The sequence below is a fragment of the Camarhynchus parvulus genome, chromosome 2, assembly GCF_901933205.1.
Source record: "Camarhynchus parvulus chromosome 2, STF_HiC, whole genome shotgun sequence".
Classification (NCBI taxonomy): Eukaryota; Metazoa; Chordata; class Aves; order Passeriformes; family Thraupidae; genus Camarhynchus; species Camarhynchus parvulus.
The window spans coordinates 4,575,173-4,594,130 of NC_044572.1; the positions used below are offsets into that span (position 1 = coordinate 4,575,173).

The 18,958-nt window shown below is 48.9% G+C and overlaps 1 protein-coding gene across 1 annotated transcript in view; it reads left to right on the forward strand.

Moving 5' to 3' along the window:
• The first annotated feature begins 488 nt into the window (after positions 1 to 488).
• Positions 489 to 18,958, forward strand: part of VILL (villin like) — a 37,819-nt gene continuing 19,349 nt past the window's right edge. Inside the window, exons 1-4 of the mRNA XM_030943882.1 lie at positions 489 to 637; positions 12,065 to 12,146; positions 13,715 to 13,789; positions 16,304 to 16,500. Coding sequence (XP_030799742.1) covers positions 12,078 to 12,146; positions 13,715 to 13,789; positions 16,304 to 16,500 — 341 coding nt within the window. The 5' untranslated portion in view covers positions 489 to 637; positions 12,065 to 12,077. The remainder of the gene's footprint in view (positions 638 to 12,064; positions 12,147 to 13,714; positions 13,790 to 16,303; positions 16,501 to 18,958) is intronic.

Consider the following 18,958-nt stretch of genomic DNA (forward strand, 5'->3'; position numbering starts at 1 on the left):
AAACACTCCAATGCTCTGTTACATCCCTAAACCTGGGGGCAATCCTAACCCAGGGCTCCTTGGGAGCACAGGGACTCCCAGCTCGGCCTTGCAAGGAGAAGAAGAGCAGGGATCTTCCCCGAGCACTTTTCCCCTTGGAACAGCTTTGCCAAAATTCGGGACAGAATTTTTGGGGACAGTCAGAGCCAGCGAGTGGAGCTGGAACTCTTTGTCCCCAAGGGTTAACACTGAGCAGCACCGCACCTTGCTTTGTCCCACAGAGACCGAGAAAAGAGGAAAAAAAATCCCTCCTGTGCCCTCCTAACCTGGACAAAACAGGTTTTTAATGAAAGCAGCACTTAATCACCATTCAGGGAATTCAGAGCGGGGGATATTGGATGCAAACAGAGTTGGTTGAAACTCTCCCGGACCGGCTCCCTCTTTGTCCCTCTCTGAGCCTGGGAATGGGTGTGATCTCCGGGTAGGAGTGTCTCTGCGGTTAAGTAGAGGATTGAATTTCCGAACAGTGCTGTTCCCCGGCTGACAAGGTAGCAGAACAGTGAACAGAAGTGCCCTGAAGCTCGGCGGGGAGGAGAAGGAGGCGCTGGGCTCGGTGGACAAGGGACACCTGCGAGGACAGCGCGCACTTTGCAGCAAGGTAAGCGAGGTCCTGCACCCCGCCGGTTTTAATGAGGCCAGAACTGTTTGATGACTTTGTATGTGGGATGGTAACAAAATAAATTAATATGCTTCATCCTTAAAAAAAAAAAAAAATTAAAGATCCTGCCCTGTTACAAAGCAGGATGTGTCTGCTGGAAGGAGCCCACCCTGATTTCCATCCTTCGGGGCTGGAACGAGCAGCTCTGAGCTTGCCAAGAACCCGTCCGGGCTCCCTGTCAGCTCCGAGGACACAACTTTTCCCTTCACAGCCTGGCTTTGATTTCGTGCATAACCTTTGTCTGGGATTGGTTTGTGCTTTGCTGCCGTGGGGATTTCCAAAAGCTCTCCTGCCTTTGGGGCCCAGTTATGGGTCCAGGCAGCCACGGAAAGTCTTTGGAAGTTCTCATCGATGGGTTTTATTGTCATCTGATCGACAGATTGCTAATGGCCGGGCTGCTGTGCTCTGCAAATAGAATGTTTTCTCATCCTGCTCGCTCCAGATAAAATTGAGTTGTAATGCAGTTGAGCTGCAGGCTCACTTGCCAGTATTTTTCTTAGGCGTGCCTATTAGGAACATAAATATTTAACACAAAGGAGAGCTGATATGAATTAGCATCTGTGGGAGGTTCACGCTTATTCAAGGCTGCCCTAACGCAGATGTAAACAAGTGTTAGAGCCGCTGAAGCAAACTGGCCCCGCCAGAGCAGCGCTTTGATGGTGAATCATCCAGGTGCTTTTTACACGCCGCAGCGAAACGGGCTGATTAGAGCCGGCAAAGTGGAGATTAGACAATCACAGGGCACTGGCTTTCCTCTTCCGCGGGTTTTACCGCTCCCCCGGGATGCCAGGTGGAAGGCAATGCAAGGACAGGCAGATCAGGAAAAAACCTATAACCGTCTTGCCTCTCCTTCCTCCTGGCAGAGCCAGGTGAGCCTCCCCTCCTCCTCCTCCTCCTCCTCCCTGCACAAACAGGATGCCTTTATCCTCCTCCGGCAGACACAGAGGTCTCATGATGTTTTTTTCCCAGGCACGACTTTGAGGCAGCACTTGCCAAAGTCTCCCAGCTGGGAGCAAAGGTTTTGTGCCATGGCTGTGAGCAGTGCCACCCTGATCTCCTGCCTCCTCCTGTATCTTCTGCTTAGGTTGAGTCAATAAATCCCTGCTCTTGTATGGCAAGGGATGCTGAAGATGTTCACAGCATCTCCTGGTCTTTTCCACAGAGCTGTGCAAGTTTTTCTGCACTTTGAGCATGGAAGTTGTTATCTCTTCTGTTATGGAGCACCCATCCTGTGGTGATCCATCCCCAGCTGAGGAGGAGGCTGGATTGGACACCTGCCCCATGCTTGGGGCTCAGCTGTGTGCTGGGCACATCCTGCTGGACCAAAAGCCTTCCCTCAGTTTCCACAGAGTTAAATATGTGGTGACCCACTTGGAAACAGAGCCCTGAAGTGCTCAGAGCAGTGGAGGGAGCTCAGGGCACAGCCAAACCTTGGTGTCACTGCCCCAGCTGTGTTTTTGTCACCCCTGGGGAGCACTTGTGCCGCCACTGACCCTCCTCAAGGTGCCTCCTTCAGGACATTTTTGTGTCAGCCTTGTGAGGTTCTCGCTGGGCTGACACAAGGCACAGGTTGGGCTTTCCATGTGTGAATTGTCCCTCTGCCCAAGGAAGGACCCCAGGGTAGCCACACCACACCCTAAATATCTCTTTGTTTATTCACATTTATTCTTCATCCTCTGTTGTCCCCTCAGAGGAGCAGATCCTTCAGTCACAAAGGGAAACACTCTCCCACAACTCAGTAAAACCTCTCCTCTCATGAGTTCTCTCTCCATATACTACAACCCTGGAAATGGGCTTAATTATGGTTTATCTTGGATGATTAAACATTTCTACTGTATTTCCACCTATTCTGGGTGTCAAAGGGATGCAGAAAGGGGACAATATTATCATTTAAAGTCTTAGGCATCTTTCACCCTGAAAAGTCCAGGCACATCAGGAGATGTGCATCCAATTCAGTTGCCTTGATTTCCAAGGATCTCTGCTTGTAACAGAAACTCTCTCATTTGTTATCTGTCTTTATCTGAGCCTCTTCAGGCTTATCTGAGGCAGAGCTGGGTACAGTGACAGTGGAACTTGTTATTACCTTATATCCACGTCAGGGATGTGGCACTGACCTTAAATTGCACGGTTGGGCTCCGTCCTGGGCAGCTCCTGTGGAAGGAGCTATTCACAGCACTTGACCTCTTCTACCTAAAAATGTCCTCTTGCCATGCCCTGCGATGAAAGGAGAGGTTTGTGCCTGGCCCTTTATTTAAAACTTCTTACAAAAACAGCTGCACAGGGTAGGAAACGGGCAGGGCTGGAAATCGTGTTCTTTTTTGGGTTGGAGAGAGTGTTTGGGTACCCATCTTTCCTTTGGGAGTGTGCAGAGCCTGAATTACTGTTCTTTGTTGCCATCCCACCCATCCCAGCCTGTCAGATGCCTGGTTCCCTTCCGGCTGCTCACACAAAACTCCCCTTGACAGCTCCAGGTGAGAAAGGTTGTCCAGGATGAGTGACTCTGCCTGAAGCAGTTTTTGCAGAGTTTTCAGGGATGTTTTACTCACCTGCTGCTCTCTCTGCTTTCATTTCTGCCCAGAGGAGCTGAGTGGCCCCTCCAAGGTCCCAGGAGAGCCAAGAGCAGCCTCAGAGCCTGCTCAGGGTTGGAAGGGCTGGGTGACACAGTGACAAACACCCCTCAGGTGTGGGGTGGACACCAGCCTGGGGTTGGAAGGGCTGGGTGACACAGTGACAAACACCCCTCAGGTGTGGGGTGGACACCAGCCTGGAGGTGACACTGCTGTGGGTGGCTGCTGCCAGAAAGGTGTGTGGGGCTGCTGTTCCACTGAGGGCAGATCCTGGGGAGGGCTGGCTCTGCTTCTGACACCTTCAAGCTCAGAAAAGGCAGCTCACAGCCTGGCCCAGCACCCATCCCAGAGGAATTTTGGGCTGGGGTAGTTGATCCCCTTTTGTTCTGACATAGATCAGCTGTATTTAGTTAGAGTTGTGCCAGCCAACACTCACAAGGGATGAGCTTCCCTTTGCTGCTTGAGAAACAAAACTTCCTCCTGAATAATAGACCTTTTACATCTCACTGGGCCAGAGATGGAAGGGCAGAGTCACCCACAGAGCACCTGCTGAGGTCCAGGGCTTTTCATTTGCAATCCAAAATGGAAACCTGCTTGTGGTTTGGTTTTGTTGTGTTGGGTTTTTTTTCCCTTTTTTTTTTTTTTTTGTTTGTTTGTTTGCTTGTTTGGGTTTTTTGTTTGGTTTTTGAGTTTTTGTTTGGTTGGTTGGTTTTTTGTTTTTTTTTTTTTTTAATGGAAGTCCTGGGTTTCTCTTCCCAAGCTTGATGTCATGCTTGCAGATCTGAACTGGGACAAAACTGAAACCTGCTTTTTGGTAGTTTAATATTAATGTTGCCACTTTCTACTTTGAAGCCAGTGCTCTAGAACCAGTTCTCCAGCTGGTCTGAGTGGAGGCAGAGCTTCTCCCCTGCTCCATCACCACCAAAAAAAGGTCCTGTGGGCAAGGGCTTATTCAAGTGCACTCATTAAACTGTGCACCAGGAAAAAGCTGCTTTTGGTCTTGCACACATACACACGTGTGAATTCTTGCAATAAATATAAAACTTATGTGCAGCAGCAAAAAGCCTAACTCTCAGGCTTGTTTTTTGAGAAGGATGGGCCTGGTGGGCACTGGCAGCTGGGTTTAAAGGAGGTTTTGTTTATGGCGTTTGTCTCAGTTCATGCTGGCAGAATGTTGGGGCACAGTGGATGGGACTGAGCCCCAAACTCTGGGAGAGCAGGAGGGAAGTGTGGCCAGCTGGGCTCTCCACCCAGGGGTTTTCCTGTCAGCCCAAGGGAACAGCAAGTCCCTCCTGTCCAGGATTCAATGGATCTGCCCAGAACAAGCACCAGGATGAGGGGAACCACCCAGGGGAAGCCCTCCTCAGACTTGTGCGGCTGATACTGACACCCAAGAGCAGGTGGATAAATCCCAGTCTCTAACCCCATCTCCTCCCCTTCCTCAGTTTCAGGAAGCTGTGGCCTTTTCCTCAGTTTCAGCTGGGAAAATGTAATTTTATTTTTTTTTGAGGTTTTCTCCTTGCTGTAAGCTTTTGAAGAGCAGGTGCTCCCCAGGATGCTCTCACACAGCTGAACAAAGACACTTTCTCTCCTCCCTGATGCCTCAGCTCTGGTTTTATTTAACCTGCAGCCATGGGGTTAAATAATGCTCTGTTAAAATGCTGATGTAGGAGAGGGTGGTAACTTTTTTTTTGTGGAGGTGGTGAGTAATTAGGAGTTAGTTAGAACCTGAACCCAATCCCTGGAAGCCAGGAAAAGGAATTAAAATGGCTTTGCTTTCCTTCTCTGTGCGTCTCCTGCATGAAGCCCTGCCTTTGGATGCAGGGCTGGTCCTGAGCCAGGAATCTCTCCCTTTCATGAAGAGAAAGAGCTAAAAGAAAGGGGAGATTTGTTCCTGATGAATTGGCAAGCTGCCTGCTCACCTTTCCCTTGGGATGGCTCCGTGCTGCTGCTGCCTCACAAACCCCACGGAGAGGGGCTGGAGGTGCAATGGATACCTCTGAAGGAGGTGTGCACCAAGCTGAAATTTATTATTTGGCAAAAATGCACCTGGCAGCGCACCAGCACAATGCAGAAGGTTTTTAACAGCTTCTTGTGCCTGGTTTGTTTTTTTTTTCCTCACGGATATTCAGAGGTGGGTTTGCACAGCAAGAGTTTGTTATCGGTCACAGGGGCTGATCTCAGGGAGAGCTTCCTGCAGCTCAGCCTCTGCTGCTGCTGCTTGGGAAAGCTTTGAGTCTTTCAGGGCTGCCCTCAGCCTGCAGAGATCCTGCCTGCCTGCCTGGAAGAGCCTCCTGCATTCCAAGACATCCTGGGGAAGAAGGACTTGCTGGGAAGGAATTCAGCCAGGAGCTGCGTGGGTGCTCTGACCTTCTGTAGGACACCAAGGGGAACCTGCCAGCCCCACCTTGGCCAGAGCTGAGCTCTGGGCTCCACAGCCAGCCTGATGAATGTGGAAACTCAGACCACATGACTTGGGAGCTGGGGCTGAAGTCAGAGTTCTGATTGAATTGTCAGGGCATTGTTCCCACATGGTGAGAAGTTTGCTGGGACAATGCAGCTCCGTCGTTCCCAGGACAAGCAGTCAGCTGGTAAAATTTTAGAGAGGGGAGACTCAGAAATAGCAGCAGTTTGAGGGGAAAAAACAATCTGCTCTTACAAATCAGTTTCCCAAGCCCATCTGCTTAAAGATCAGGCTGCTGGAACTGCACCAGCAGTGAGATAAACAGAGGGGGACAAGGGGGATCATGAAGAGAGGTGTGGAGAGATGAACAGCATTCCCTGGATGGAGTGAGGTGTTGAGCTAGAATTTATGGCAGGTGCAAATGCAGCTGCAGGGACTGGTCAAAGTCAGAGGAGATAAATCATGAGATGCCTTCCCTTCTAAATCAGCAGGAATTTGAAGAGGGAGATGAGATACAAATTGAGGGCTAGTGCAGCTGGGAAGGAGGTTATTTCCCAGCAGCCTGGTATTTCCTTGTGCTCTTTGCTTTTATGTTAGGAACAATGGAGGGACTGGAGGATTAGTGCAAAGTCCATCCTCAGGAGGAGCTGAAAGGTGAAGCTCACAGCCTCAGTGGCTTTCTGGGAATGACCAAGTATCAGCTGCTAAGTCTGAGATGCCAGAAGTGGCCAGGAGGTGAAGGCACAGGTTGTAAGAAGTCACACTAAGCCAGAGGTCTGCTTCTTGTAGGGACTGGGAGTAAATTTCCAGGGTTCAAGGGACAGAGCAACTGGGTCCCAGAAACACTGGTCAGCTTTGTTTCAGACAGGGCAAAATGGTTATTGCTCTTTCAGAGCCTGAGGGATTCCTTGGCTAGGTGAATCCAGGTTTCTGCCTCCTTTGAATTCATTGAATAGGGAATTGAAACCTCTCCTGGGCTGTAGAGCACTTACAGTTTGAGAGGCCATCATTAACATTGAACCATCTCTTCATCCCATGCCCTTACATCCTCACTCACATTAACCTCAGCATCCCAGCCCACGAGCAAAGAACAGAAAACTCCAGTCTGCTGTGGTGTCAGGCAGCTCCTGGTGTGGGGATCCCTGGCAGCCATTTGTGGAAAAAGGGGAAAACCTGCCCCACTTGAACCAGTGAAGTTCCCTCTTATCTCCAGCCCTGAGGAGAGGAGCCCAATCTCAGCTCATCCCATCACAATGCCCCATCTCAGGTTTCAAACCATTTCAAGATCCATCCTGAAGATCCTGTAGCATGGACAGGGGATCTTTTCTGGCCAGTGGAGGTGGCTGAAGCACGAGGGCCACTCCAAGTGTTTGTTTTATTGCCAGAGCCATGGGAAGGAGCAGCTTGCTGGAAATGCAGCACCTGAGCAGCAGCTCCTGGCCACAGAGCCTGAGGAGCTGAGCCCAGCCACTCACCCATCTCATCTCAAAGACATTAAGTAAAGCCAAGCCTGCCAGCTTCCCTAATAAGCTGTTCCAATGTTTAATTGCCCACCATGATCAGAAATAGCATCTGATTTCAAGGCCTGCTTTACGTAATTTTAGCTGCCAGGCAACAGCTCTTTCCAAGAAGGCTGAAGTGCTCTCTGTGGTCACCCAGGCGTGTCTGGGCAGAGCCCTGGCCTCGGCTTGGGGGCCACACTGAGCTCCTGAACCTGGACCTCACAGGACTTGGAGCAGGAGGATGAGCTGAGCTGTGCTTTTTCCTCTTTTTCCCATCCCCCCCATGCAAATCCTGTTCCTTGCCCTCCCCACCAGGCTCCAGCACATCCAGCATGGCTTGGAGGAAGGTTTAGAGCTCTAAATGTGACAACATGAGAGAGCAGACAAGCCCCATAGCTGGCCCTCCCTGCCCATGATTTTCCTGTGGTATAAAAGCTGCTTTTTCTCCTCTTGGAACAGAGAAATAAAAGACAGCTTGTCCAGGCTGGGTGCTGAGCCTCTGGACAGTCACTGTTCCTGAGCTGGAGCTGATGAGCCACAGGAGGGAACTGCAGTGTTGAGTTTCACTCCTCTGGGCAAAACAAGAGTTAAGCACTGTCCTCTCTGCAAACCAAAAATGGCACCTACTTGGGCCCAGATGCCCAACTCTGATGGAGACAATGAAAGCAATTCAACAGCCCCTGCTTTACCTCATCTAATGCCAGTCCAAGCATTCCCAATAATTAGGCCTTTCAGCCTGGAAAGGCTGGAGCCACAGCTGCTTCCCATTTTCCCAAAGCTGTACCGAGCATTAGTCATTTCACTGGGGCTGGTTTATTGCTGTGACTGCAGCCAGAACCCAGGCCAGCCAAAGCAGCCTGCATTCAGAATGTGCTTCAGGAGCTGGAAATGCTCCCCTGTCCCCTTTCTGAGTCCTGGCTTTTTCCTCCCCACCCAAACAGCCCCAGACTGCCTGGAGCAGTGTCCTGCAGGGTCTGGGTTCCCAGCATGGACCCAGCTGACCCAGGGATGGCTGGCACTGCCAGCCCAGCCATTAATCATTAACCAGCCCTGGGAGCGACCTCGACACTCAATTACTCATGTAGTCCTTCCTGAAGGTGAAGCTCTTCCTCGTGCTGTGCTGCTTGGAGAGGGGATGAGGGCTGGATCTAGCAAGCAGGAGTGCTGCTGTGGTTTTGTGTCGCCCTGATTTTTTAAGATTTTCTAAGCCTCTCGATGTTTACATTCTTGTAGCAAACTTTCTCACACCCTTCCTGTAAATAACTCATTGTTTCACATTCTTTTATAGAGGAAGAGAAATTTGATGGACTGTTGGTTTGTCCAGTGTCATTGGAGAGGTGGCACTGTCACCCTCCAATCCACTGTCACTTTTAGTAAACTATAAATGTTGGAGTCAGAAAAATAAACTTCCCTTTTTCTTCACCTTGAGAGCAGTGGTGTGTGCACTCGTTTTGTGTCCTATAGTGACAATTCTGGCAGTGCACGAAGGCCAGTGGGTGTAAGGGAGACCCATCCATTTTCACCCACCAGCTTTGCTGCCTGGATTGTGCCAGGAAAAGCTTTGATTTTAGCTCTGGAGGCTCCAGGTGCCCCTGGCTGTAACATCCAGTCAAGGGCCAGCCACTGATGTTCGGTTTCCAGGTTCTCTGCCCTCAGCCAAGAGCAGCATTTGACCTTTGCAATTTCATTTATAGTGCCTTGACCAAGTGGGGATGACCCAGAGAGCAGCTCCAAGCCAGAAGCTGCCTTGGCTATGCAGTGGCCACTCCCAGCCCACATTCAAGGGGTGAACTTTTCTCCTCTTCCCATGCAGAGAGGAAGATTTCCCTGGAAATGGTGGCAATGGGAGAGGCTGGCCCTGGAGGTGGAAATTGGGTAGTTGTATGTTATTAATGTGGGGGCAGAGAGATGAACTAGCGCTGCTTCTCTCCTCCCTTCACAGGTAAATCTGTCTGCCCAAGGAGGCAAATCCATCCCATAACCAGTGATTTCCCCTGGTGAATTCCTGCCCCTGAGGTGGTTGACTCACACTTCTTGCCAATTTGCATTTCACCTAATGCTGAGCAAAACTGGTTTGACTGCAATAAGGGCTGCCCCAGACACTGCTGTTGAAACCCCACAGTGAATGCCCCAAGACTCTTAACATCCCTTTTTTATTTCTTTTTAAATTCTAAAAGTTTCTGCCCTTCATTATTTCAGCCCAGATGGGAAATTTCACTCCATAAATACCAGATTTCATGTCTGGACAGGAGCTGAATTATGGGATCATCTGATTAAAGCCCCACATTAAATCATTAATGAAATGAGCTGCTTGATTATATAAGTCATATTCCTATTATTTCTAACTTGGCCACTGGCTGAAAGAAGCTGGAAAGTCCAAAGAAAGAGCCAGCCTTGTCTGTGATTCACACTCCCCCAGCTAAAGCTCTTAGGAGGAAGGGAGGGACACAATTTCTCAGAAAAGTGGGGAGTCAGCACTGATTGTGAGCTTTCAGATGGAGAAAGGATCCCCAGGGGTGAAGGAGATCCAAGATCCTCATTTTCAGTCAGACAGGTTTGGTTGGGGATCTCTGGAGCACTGCTGGCTCTCAGAGGAATCTCAGCATCCTTTGGGTTAATTTTTCCAGGAGAGGGAGGGATGCTAAGAGGAGCAGGGATCCAGCTGTGTCTCACAGCTGGCCAGCTGCTGGTTTTCTGAGCTGTGAGCAGGAGAGCAAGGTGCCTGCTGCCTTCCACAGGGAGAAGTGTCAGCAGGGCTAGAAAACTCCACTGCCCTCAAATATAAATGTCTTTTCTGGCTTTGTTTTCAGGTTCTTTCTTTTTTGATGCTGGAAGGAAAAACCCCTAAATGAATTTAAAAGATAGCTGAGGGAAGGAGGCTTCATTTGGGTTTTTCTTTGATAGGGACCTTCTGAATGTGATATTAAAAGAAAGGAGAGGTTTTTAGCTAAAGATCTGAACTAAGACCATGTTTTTGTATTTAGTTCCTGACAGCCCTGTACTCCAGGGCTGTAGGTGAGTCAGGACACCATTTAGAGCAGTGTCTGTCTCCTCTGTGGACACTGAAATATCTGCCTGGGTCTGGCTTTTAATCTGCGTGGGTGTCAATCACCTTTCCGGGAACTGAAGTGAAAAATGTCTTTTTTTGTCCTTGCTGTTTGTTTTTCTGCCTGGAAGCTCTCTGGAGGACCAGAGAGGGAGCTGAAAGTTGCTGAATGTGTTCCTGAGGCCTCATGGACTCAGTCTCCAGCAGTCCTTGTGTGTTCAGGAAGGAATGAGCCCTTTCTGACTCCTGCTGCTGAGCCCTGCCAGGCCGTGCCTGCTCAGGGAGCAGAGAGGTGCTGGGGCTGTGCTCAGAACACCCCAGGAAACACCTGCACCTCCCTGCTGCCTGAGCCAGGGTCTGGGAGGTCTGGATGGACCAATGTTCCTGCCTGTGGCAGCATTTTTTGTGCTCTTACTTGGTGTTCAACCTCTTCAGGGTGACCAGCACTTGTTGCTCGTGACGCGAGCAATAAACACCTTCTGTCAGGGATCACAGCTCTGCTCTTCCCCTCCCTCAGAAGAACACTGAGCTGTGTTTTCTCTGGAGGCTGGGCCTGGATTTGTGAGCAGGACTGGCTCACAGAAAGGCTGGTGTGGGTTGTGGCCCTGCACAAGCACAGCCTGTCCCGTGGCTGCTGCAGAGGAGCCAGCTCCAACAGGATCCAACTCCACGTTTTTATGGACATTGCTTTGGGATTTCATTTGTTACTGGAAGTTGCCCTGTAAACAAGCTGGGTTCTGAAGTTGTTTCTTGGGGGAAAACCTCAGCAGTAGGAACAGGGAGCATAGCTAAGGATAGTCCTTTTTTTCCCCTACAACTGATGGGTATGATAGAGGATGGATGGGAGACCTCCACCCATCAGAGGGAAGAAGACACAAAAACCACCTCAAATATTCTCAGACACCTTTGTGTGGGCAACCTGAAACCTGCTTCTTCCCCATGGAGGCAGCAGAGCTTAGGGAGATGCTGGGATTTGTGTAAAATAGGCATTCTGGGTTATTGATTGGATCACTCTGTGTGCCTGGTGCCCTGCCCTGAGATACCTGTCTGAATTTACACCTGAATGTTGGCCTCAAGTAGAAGAGCTTCATTCCTTGGGCTCCCCCAAGGCCAGGAGACCTGACCTGACCTGACCTGACCTGCAGTGACTGGCCCAGGGGGGCACAGGACTCCTGGAGGCCCTCTCGTGTCTCCTCCACGCCTTGTGCCATGGTGGGAACAAACCAGTACTGGTGTCAGGTCCAACAGCCCAATGGATCCTTTCCACCTGCTCAAATCCAGGCAAAATGATCCCCAATGGATCTTTTCCACATCTTCAAATGCAGGCAAAATGATCCCCAGTGGATCCTTTCCACCTGTTCAAATCCAGGGAAAATAATCCCCAGTGGATCCTTTCCACCTCTTCAAATCCAGGCAAAATGATCCCCAGTGGATCCTTTCCATGTGTTCAAATCCAGGCAAAATAATCCCCAATGGATCCTTTCCACGTGTTCAAATCCAGGCAAAATAATCCCCAATGGATCCTTTCCATGTGTTCAAATCCAGGCAAAATAATCCCCAATGGATCCTTTCCATGTGTTCAAATCCAGGGAAAATAATCCCCCACCCAAACAACACTGTCCTATCGGTGTTTGCTGGGCTGGGGTCCTGCACATTGCTTGGTCCTACATGAGCATGGATAGCCTGGGAATGGGGGTTCATCCCACCTAACTGTTAAAAACAGAGGGACACTTCAAAATGTGGATTTTCTGTATTAAACCTGCTCTGATGGCAAGAGGAACCCAGCACACTCGCTGTTGCATCTAATTATATAATTATTTTGGATTTTCTTCTCCCTTTGCCTTCTAGCTCAGCCTGCAGGATGACAGAAGGTGACACAAACCTCCCAAGCATCGAGAGGAAGCTGGGACTGCAGATATGGGGCATAGAGGTAGGACAAGAGGGATGGCACATGTCCTCTGTCACAGTCATGGCACATCTGTGTCCTCTGCACATCTGTGTGTTTGTGTTTCAGGGAAGATTAATTCTTGCAGTAATCTGTGTGGGAAAAGAGGGTCCTAAAGATAAGATACAGTGGGAAACAGACTGAGTATTTCCCCATGAAGTGTTCAACATGTTATTGTTGTGGTTTCCTGCTCTGTAAAATGGAGATGATAATGTTTACAAAGGAAACAGGAATGTGGTGGGACTGAAGTAATTCCTCCAGCACTGGAGGCTTTTCTCATCCCTTTTTGGAATCAATGCAAGGCTGCTTTAACACACCAGAAATTCCCTGTTTCACCAAGATGGGTTATCCGTAGTCCACACCAGCAGCTGCCATGGGGAAGACACCAATTTTTGCATCAAAGGCATTAATGGAGTCTATTTGTACTTCTTCCTTGCCTTTCCTACTCTGTGTTGCTGCAAGGAGAGATCCTGCAGCTTGTGATTTTGCCTTTTTGCTGGTGGTGGTATCTGATTTTGGATTGCACCCGAGCTGTGCTCAGCTCTGCCTTTTCTGCCCCGGTTCACCCAGAACATTCCCCTGCAATGAGAGTGAGGTGCAGAATCCCCTCAGGGGAGCAGAGGGAAGAGGCTCCAACATCTCCAGGTGATATTCAGCAGGTCACAACCACGTTCCAAATATCACAGGGCCTTCCTCTTTCCATTTCTCTGCAAAGCGCTGCGCTGAGCTGCTTCCAGAGGATCTGTAATTAGAGCTGTGTGGGTGCACAGGGGTCAGGCTGCTATGCTGGGAGACAAGTCAGGCCAGCAGAAGAATGCATGGCTCTAATTTCAGGGAGCCTCAGAGCCAGGTCCAGCCCAGGAGCTGCGTGGGGACTGCTGGGTGGCACAGCCAGGCACCTGTGCTGGGCAGGCATGGCTAATTATGCATGGTTAATTAAGCACTTGTGCCAGAGGAAATCTGCAATTAGGGTCTGGAGGGCTGAGGGACCATCAGTGTCCTCAGCTCTGTTTTTTCTCAGCTGGTTTTCCTGAGCCCCTAGCAGAGGGGTTATCCTCACAAAGTGCTGAAAATTATCCTTGAACTCATGGGCACTGAGCAATGAACTGTGCCCAAAACTAAACCTAGGATGAGATGTGCTCACTCTCCTGGGAGATTCCCTACAAATAAAAAATTTGTAGGGAAATTAAAATAAATAAAATTCGTAAATAAAAAAGAAAATTGTAGGGAAATTCCCTACAAATGCAAGCTCTGGAGCACTTCAGCCTGGGCCCCAGGTGTAGATCTGCAGGATTGCACAAAGGCAAGGACACTAAAACCTGCTTGTCAGTCTGTCCAAGCAAAATCAAAATTTTCCATTCTCACTCCTTAGTATTTTGAATATTTCCTCCAGAAGTGGCTTTTCCCAGCTCACAAACTCAGCCCTGATTTTTCCTTCTCCAAACCCTGATTGTCACCTCAGTGCTTTGTGCAGCCCAGCCTGTCCTGTTTCATACACACCAACTTCTGGCTCTTCACTTTTAGCAATGACCCCACCTCTGATTTCCTTACAGAACATGAAGATGGTTCCTGTACCTGAAAAAGCTTATGGGACTTTTTTTGAAGGAGACTGTTACATCATTTTGCACGTAAGTAAGACAGCAAACACTGCTCTCTGTTGGGCAACTGGTTCAACCCTTTTTATTTAGATCTGCCTTGGTTCCTAGCGACCCTGTCCTGTGGAAAAAGCACTGTTGGAGTGGTTGTGCCTGTGTGCTCACCATCTAATCATGGATCTGAATTTCACGTGGCTGTTGTGACAACACTGCCTGTTTAGTAAATCAGAAGTTCAGAGGAGCCATTAACTTAGTAATTCATTAAAAGTGTTTATCTGCCAATCAACTGAGTCATGCCCAGGCATGGCAAAATGACCAGTACATTCCTGGAAAACTCAATCAAAGCCCACATTTAAATGATTTATGGGAGTCCTTGGGGGATGTGGGATGTGACCAGCTGCAGGGTGTCATTTTTGGCAGGTGATGTGGGCCATGAAGATGCTGCATGTCGTGTGTCACGTAAGCAGCAGAGGCTCTGCAGCCCATCCCATGTCCCCATAAGGACCATTCAGCCCCACTCAAATTTGGTCCAGAGCTACCTGAGCTGGCTGTGAAGGGCTGCTGAGAACCAGCTCTGCTCTGTGCAAACTGCCTCGTGGTCTCAGATTTTGGCAGGAGGATGATGTGTTTCATTCACCTCCTAAAATCCCTTCCAAATCTCTTCATCTGCATAGAACAACCCAGGTTCCCATTGAACCCGAACCCACCACAGGGTGGAGACCAGAAGCATTTTCCCCTTCCTGGGTCTGAGTGTGCCTCCTGCAAACATCTCTGTCAGTGGAGAGGCAGCAACACCTCCAGTGCCCCACAGTGCCCAACTGCACATCCCCCATGTGCCAGGAGGGGAAGGCAGGCTGGGATAGCAGCACAGGATGTTCTCCTGCTCAAATGCCCCACACACATGCCTTTAGGGTACCTTCAGAGTGCTGCAAGCCTGAGTTACAGGCCCATGAGCAGAACAGAATACTAGAGTCTAAACTAGAGTTTAGAACAGAATACTGGAGTCCTTGCAGAGAGCTGCCAGTGTAAATATGGATTTTGATGCTCACAGGCTCAGCTTCTGTTGCAACAACTTCCCCAGGCAGAAGAGCCCTTCATCAGCCCGCTGTTCTCCTTTTCCCTGGAAGACAGGAGGGTAAAAACACTCATCTGTGCATTCTGCTTCTTTACTGGAGCCTTTCCAGATAATGATTGTCCGTGGGACAATGGGACTTTGATCATCTTCAATAGCAATGTATTAAATTGAGTGATTCTTCCACAAATTAATTATCTGTGCCTGAGGAACAGAAGTGTATTTTATTCAACTCCTTCTGCTGTGTTTCGCTGTGGTATCCCTGCACAAAGCAAATAAACAGAATTTAGTGTCAAATCCAGCTTATAAAATGAGCTTTTATTACCTTTCCCAGGTGTCCACAATGGGATTTAACACAGTGGGTGCAGAAGAATAACTGGCACAACTCAAATAACACTGAGCACACCTTCTTCTCAGCCTGCTTGCCTCCTTTTTCTAGGCTGCTGGGGTTTTCTGTAATAAGATGAATCCCAGCATGCACACACTGGCTCAGCTTCTTTTGGAGTTATGTCTGTTTTGCAAGTCAGCAGGAATTCCGAGGCAGTTTGTGCTGCTCTGTCATGTGCTGTGAGATTGACAACAGGAAAGAAAGGGTAGCATCTCCAGGCAAATAAATAGCAGTGTGCATTGCATTTCAAAAGGTGGTCTATGAGAAGAATCTGCTTTAAGTCTTAATATCAAAATGTACAACAGTAGGACAAGCTGAACACATTAATTGCATGGGTGCTCAGCTTTCCTTGATAATAGGAGTTATAAAAGAATATCAAACAGAAACATCCATCAGTTCCGTTTATCAAACCCATAAATTGCTCTGCTGAATAAGGAGAGGTTCTGGTTGAGATCCCAGGGAGTACCTGAGGCTCTGTCCCCTCTCCCCTTGCCCAGGAGAAAGGCAGAACTGGAAAAGGGCTCTATGGTCATTTGGTTTGCCAACACAAAAATGTTTTCAGACATGAGTGCTCAGTTTTCCTTGATAATGGGAGTTATAAAAGAATATCAAACAGAAACATCCTTCAGTTCAGTTTATCTAACCCATAAATTGCTCTGCTGAATAAGGAGAGCTCCAGGCTGAGCTCCCAGGGAGCGCCTGAGGCTCTGTCCTCTCTCCCGTTGCCCAGGAGAAAGGCAGAACTGGGAAAGGGCTCCATGGTCACTCTGTTTTCTGACACAGAAATGTTCTCAGACACAAAAATGTTTTCAGACACAAAAATGTTTTCAGATACGGGCACTCATTTTTCCTTGATAATAGGAGTTATAAAAGAGTATAAAAGAGAAACATCTTCAGTTCAGTTTATAAAACCCATAAATTGCTCTGCTGAATGAGGAGAGCTTCAGGTTGAGCTCCCAGGGAGTACCTGAGGCTCTTCCTCTCTCCCCTTGCCGAGGAGAAAGGCAAGAACTCCCTGGTCACTCTGTTTTCCAACACAAAAACGGGCTGTGCCTTCACCTGCACTTGTCCTTCCCACCTCTTGCAGACCAAAAGGAGCTCCCGTGGCTCTGCTGTGGATCTGCACTACTGGATTGGCAAGGACTCCTCCCAGGACGAGCAGGGCGCCGCGGCCGTGTACGTGACGCAGCTGGACGCGGCGCTCGGGGGCAGCCCCGTGCAGCACCGCGAGGTGCAGGGACACGAGTCCGAGACCTTCCAGAGCTACTTCCGACATGGCATCATGTGAGTGGCACCAAGTGACCCACACCGAGGTGGGCTGTGGCACCTGGGGATCCCTCTGCTTCTTTCTGTGTCTCAGAGACATCCATATCTCAAAAATGTGGAAAATACAGAATGCACAGAATGAGCGGGTTGGAGGAGACCTTCAAGATCATTGGGTCCAACCCAGCCCCAACTCCTCAACTAAACCATCTCACCACATCCAGTCTGTTTTTAAACACACCCAGGGATGGTGACTCCACCACCTTCCTGAGCAGGCCATTCCAGAACTTTATCACCCTTTCTGTAAAAACTTTTTCTTGATATCCAACCTAAACTTCCCTTGGTGCAGCTTGAGGCTGTGTGCTCTGGTTGTGTCAGTGCTGCTGGAGAAAGAGCCCAGCCCCAGCTGAGCTTTCAGGAGCTGCAGAGAGTGATAAGGTCACCCCTTGACGAGGTCTCTGGTGTCGAGATGACCTTGAGGTGTTAGAAAGTCTCTTTTTCCCAGCCCCAACACCAAAGAAGAAGACAGGATTCCTTGGCTCTCATTCTCAAGGCTGTTTACTTTCTCCTATCTAATACATTTTCTTTCTGACCTGCTGAGGTCTGTCCAGCAGGTTGGGTTGTGGCACAGTGACCGCCCTTGGGGTGGTGTTATCTTTTTCTAATAAGAACTCCATGTGCTTTATTTACAATAATTTTCCAATACCTATCACCTATGCTAGACAGTCTGTCTCTGCTCTAAACCAATCCAAAAGTGTCACCATCACATTAGAAGATGGAGGGGAAGAAGAAGGACAGGACGTGCCCAGATTCCTCTGTCTTGCCTCTTGAACCCCCATTCTAAAACCCCAAAATTCTACTTTTTCACCCTGTGATAAATTCACTATCATTCTACTCAAACCCTTGTGGCCTGTAAATCCTCACACACAGAGTTGGTAATTGTTTCCATGGGTTAAAATCAAAGGCACAGGTGCTTTTGACTCCGTGCCAAGGCCTCTGAGTCCCCTAGCCAGGGTCTCAAGTCCTCCAGGGCAGCCAGAGGAATGTCCTGGGTTCTGACAACCCCTGAGTCTCCTTTTCTCCAGGCTGAGCACCCCCAGCTCCCTCAGGGGTTCCTCACAGGGTTTGTGTTCCCAGCCCCTCTCCAGCCTCGTTGTCCCCTCTGGATGTGCTCAGTGTCCCAAGGTCCTTCCCAAGCTGAGGGGCCAGAGCTGGTCACAGCACTTGATGTGTGACCTCAGCAGTGGTCACCAGTACACGGGCAGAATGACCTCCCTGCGTCAGCACTGATGCTGGTTAAAATTCAGAACAGAGAATTCCCATTTTGAAGGAATTGCTTACTCAGTCTGGAGCCATGGCATTCTGTTCCACTGGTCATTTTCCCAGATTTTTCCAGTAATTGAATCTGAACCTCCCTTTTGTTCACCTCAGGGTCTTCGTTCCTCTCCTCCACAGACTTTCAAGTGCCCATTCAGAGCACTTCAGACTAATATCCACCTTGCAGTGCAGTGCTGATTTGGCTCATTACACTGGGTGTAATATTCCTGAAGTAGAAAGAAAAAGTGACTGAACTTTTGTCATCTAAAAGATACTGTTGAATATATGATATGTTGATATGTTGAATCCAGTCCCAGGGTCTTTGCTCACTTTTGGGTTTTTGGAAGGACTCCAGTTACTGTCCTCCAAGGAAGATCTTCATTGGCAGCCTGAGTGCTTTGGTTTCAAACAGCTGAAGGAAACTCAGATAATCCTGGGTCAATACTCTCCATCCCAGTCTGGCTGGATATCTCTGTCTCGTGCATCTCAACAACCTCTCATGAATCTCCTCGGAACTTTTCTGAGAGAGGAAAGTGCTTTTAGCCTCATCTTGAAGATGAGTAGGGGACAATGAAGGACTGAAAATCAGACCCTCAAAACCAGTCTGTTTGGAAACCTATGTGCCTCTGAAATCAGCATGGATTAGAATTCGTCTGGGTCTAAACCACATCCCCGTGGTCAGTGAGGAAGTCTGAGGCAGAATGAGAAATTAAAGGAAGCTCTTTCCACATCTTGGCAGGTGGACTAACACCACAGCATCCTTCTGTGGATATCTTAAGCTGGGCCAAACAAGTCTAGAGTGCTGTGAGTCACATTTCTGACCACATTAGCCAGTACCATTCCACCTAAAATAGTGGAAAGTTTCCACCTACAAGATCCAGTACCCTTCCACCTAAAATACATCTATTACCCACATGGCAACAGCTACAATCACCAATTGTCCCTTTTTTCACCTAAATGGCAATTGCATTCTGTCAGTTATTACTGCAGTGTAAACAATGGATCTGTTCTCTAAAATGGTCTAGGATATGTAAGAGTGGATTAGACTCACCCAAAAAACATTAAAAGGGCTGTGGGACTTCTGTGGGGGGTTGTGCCCTCACATGATTGTGCAAAATTGGCACAGGAGAGGGGATGGCATTGTGGCATGAGGTGACAACAG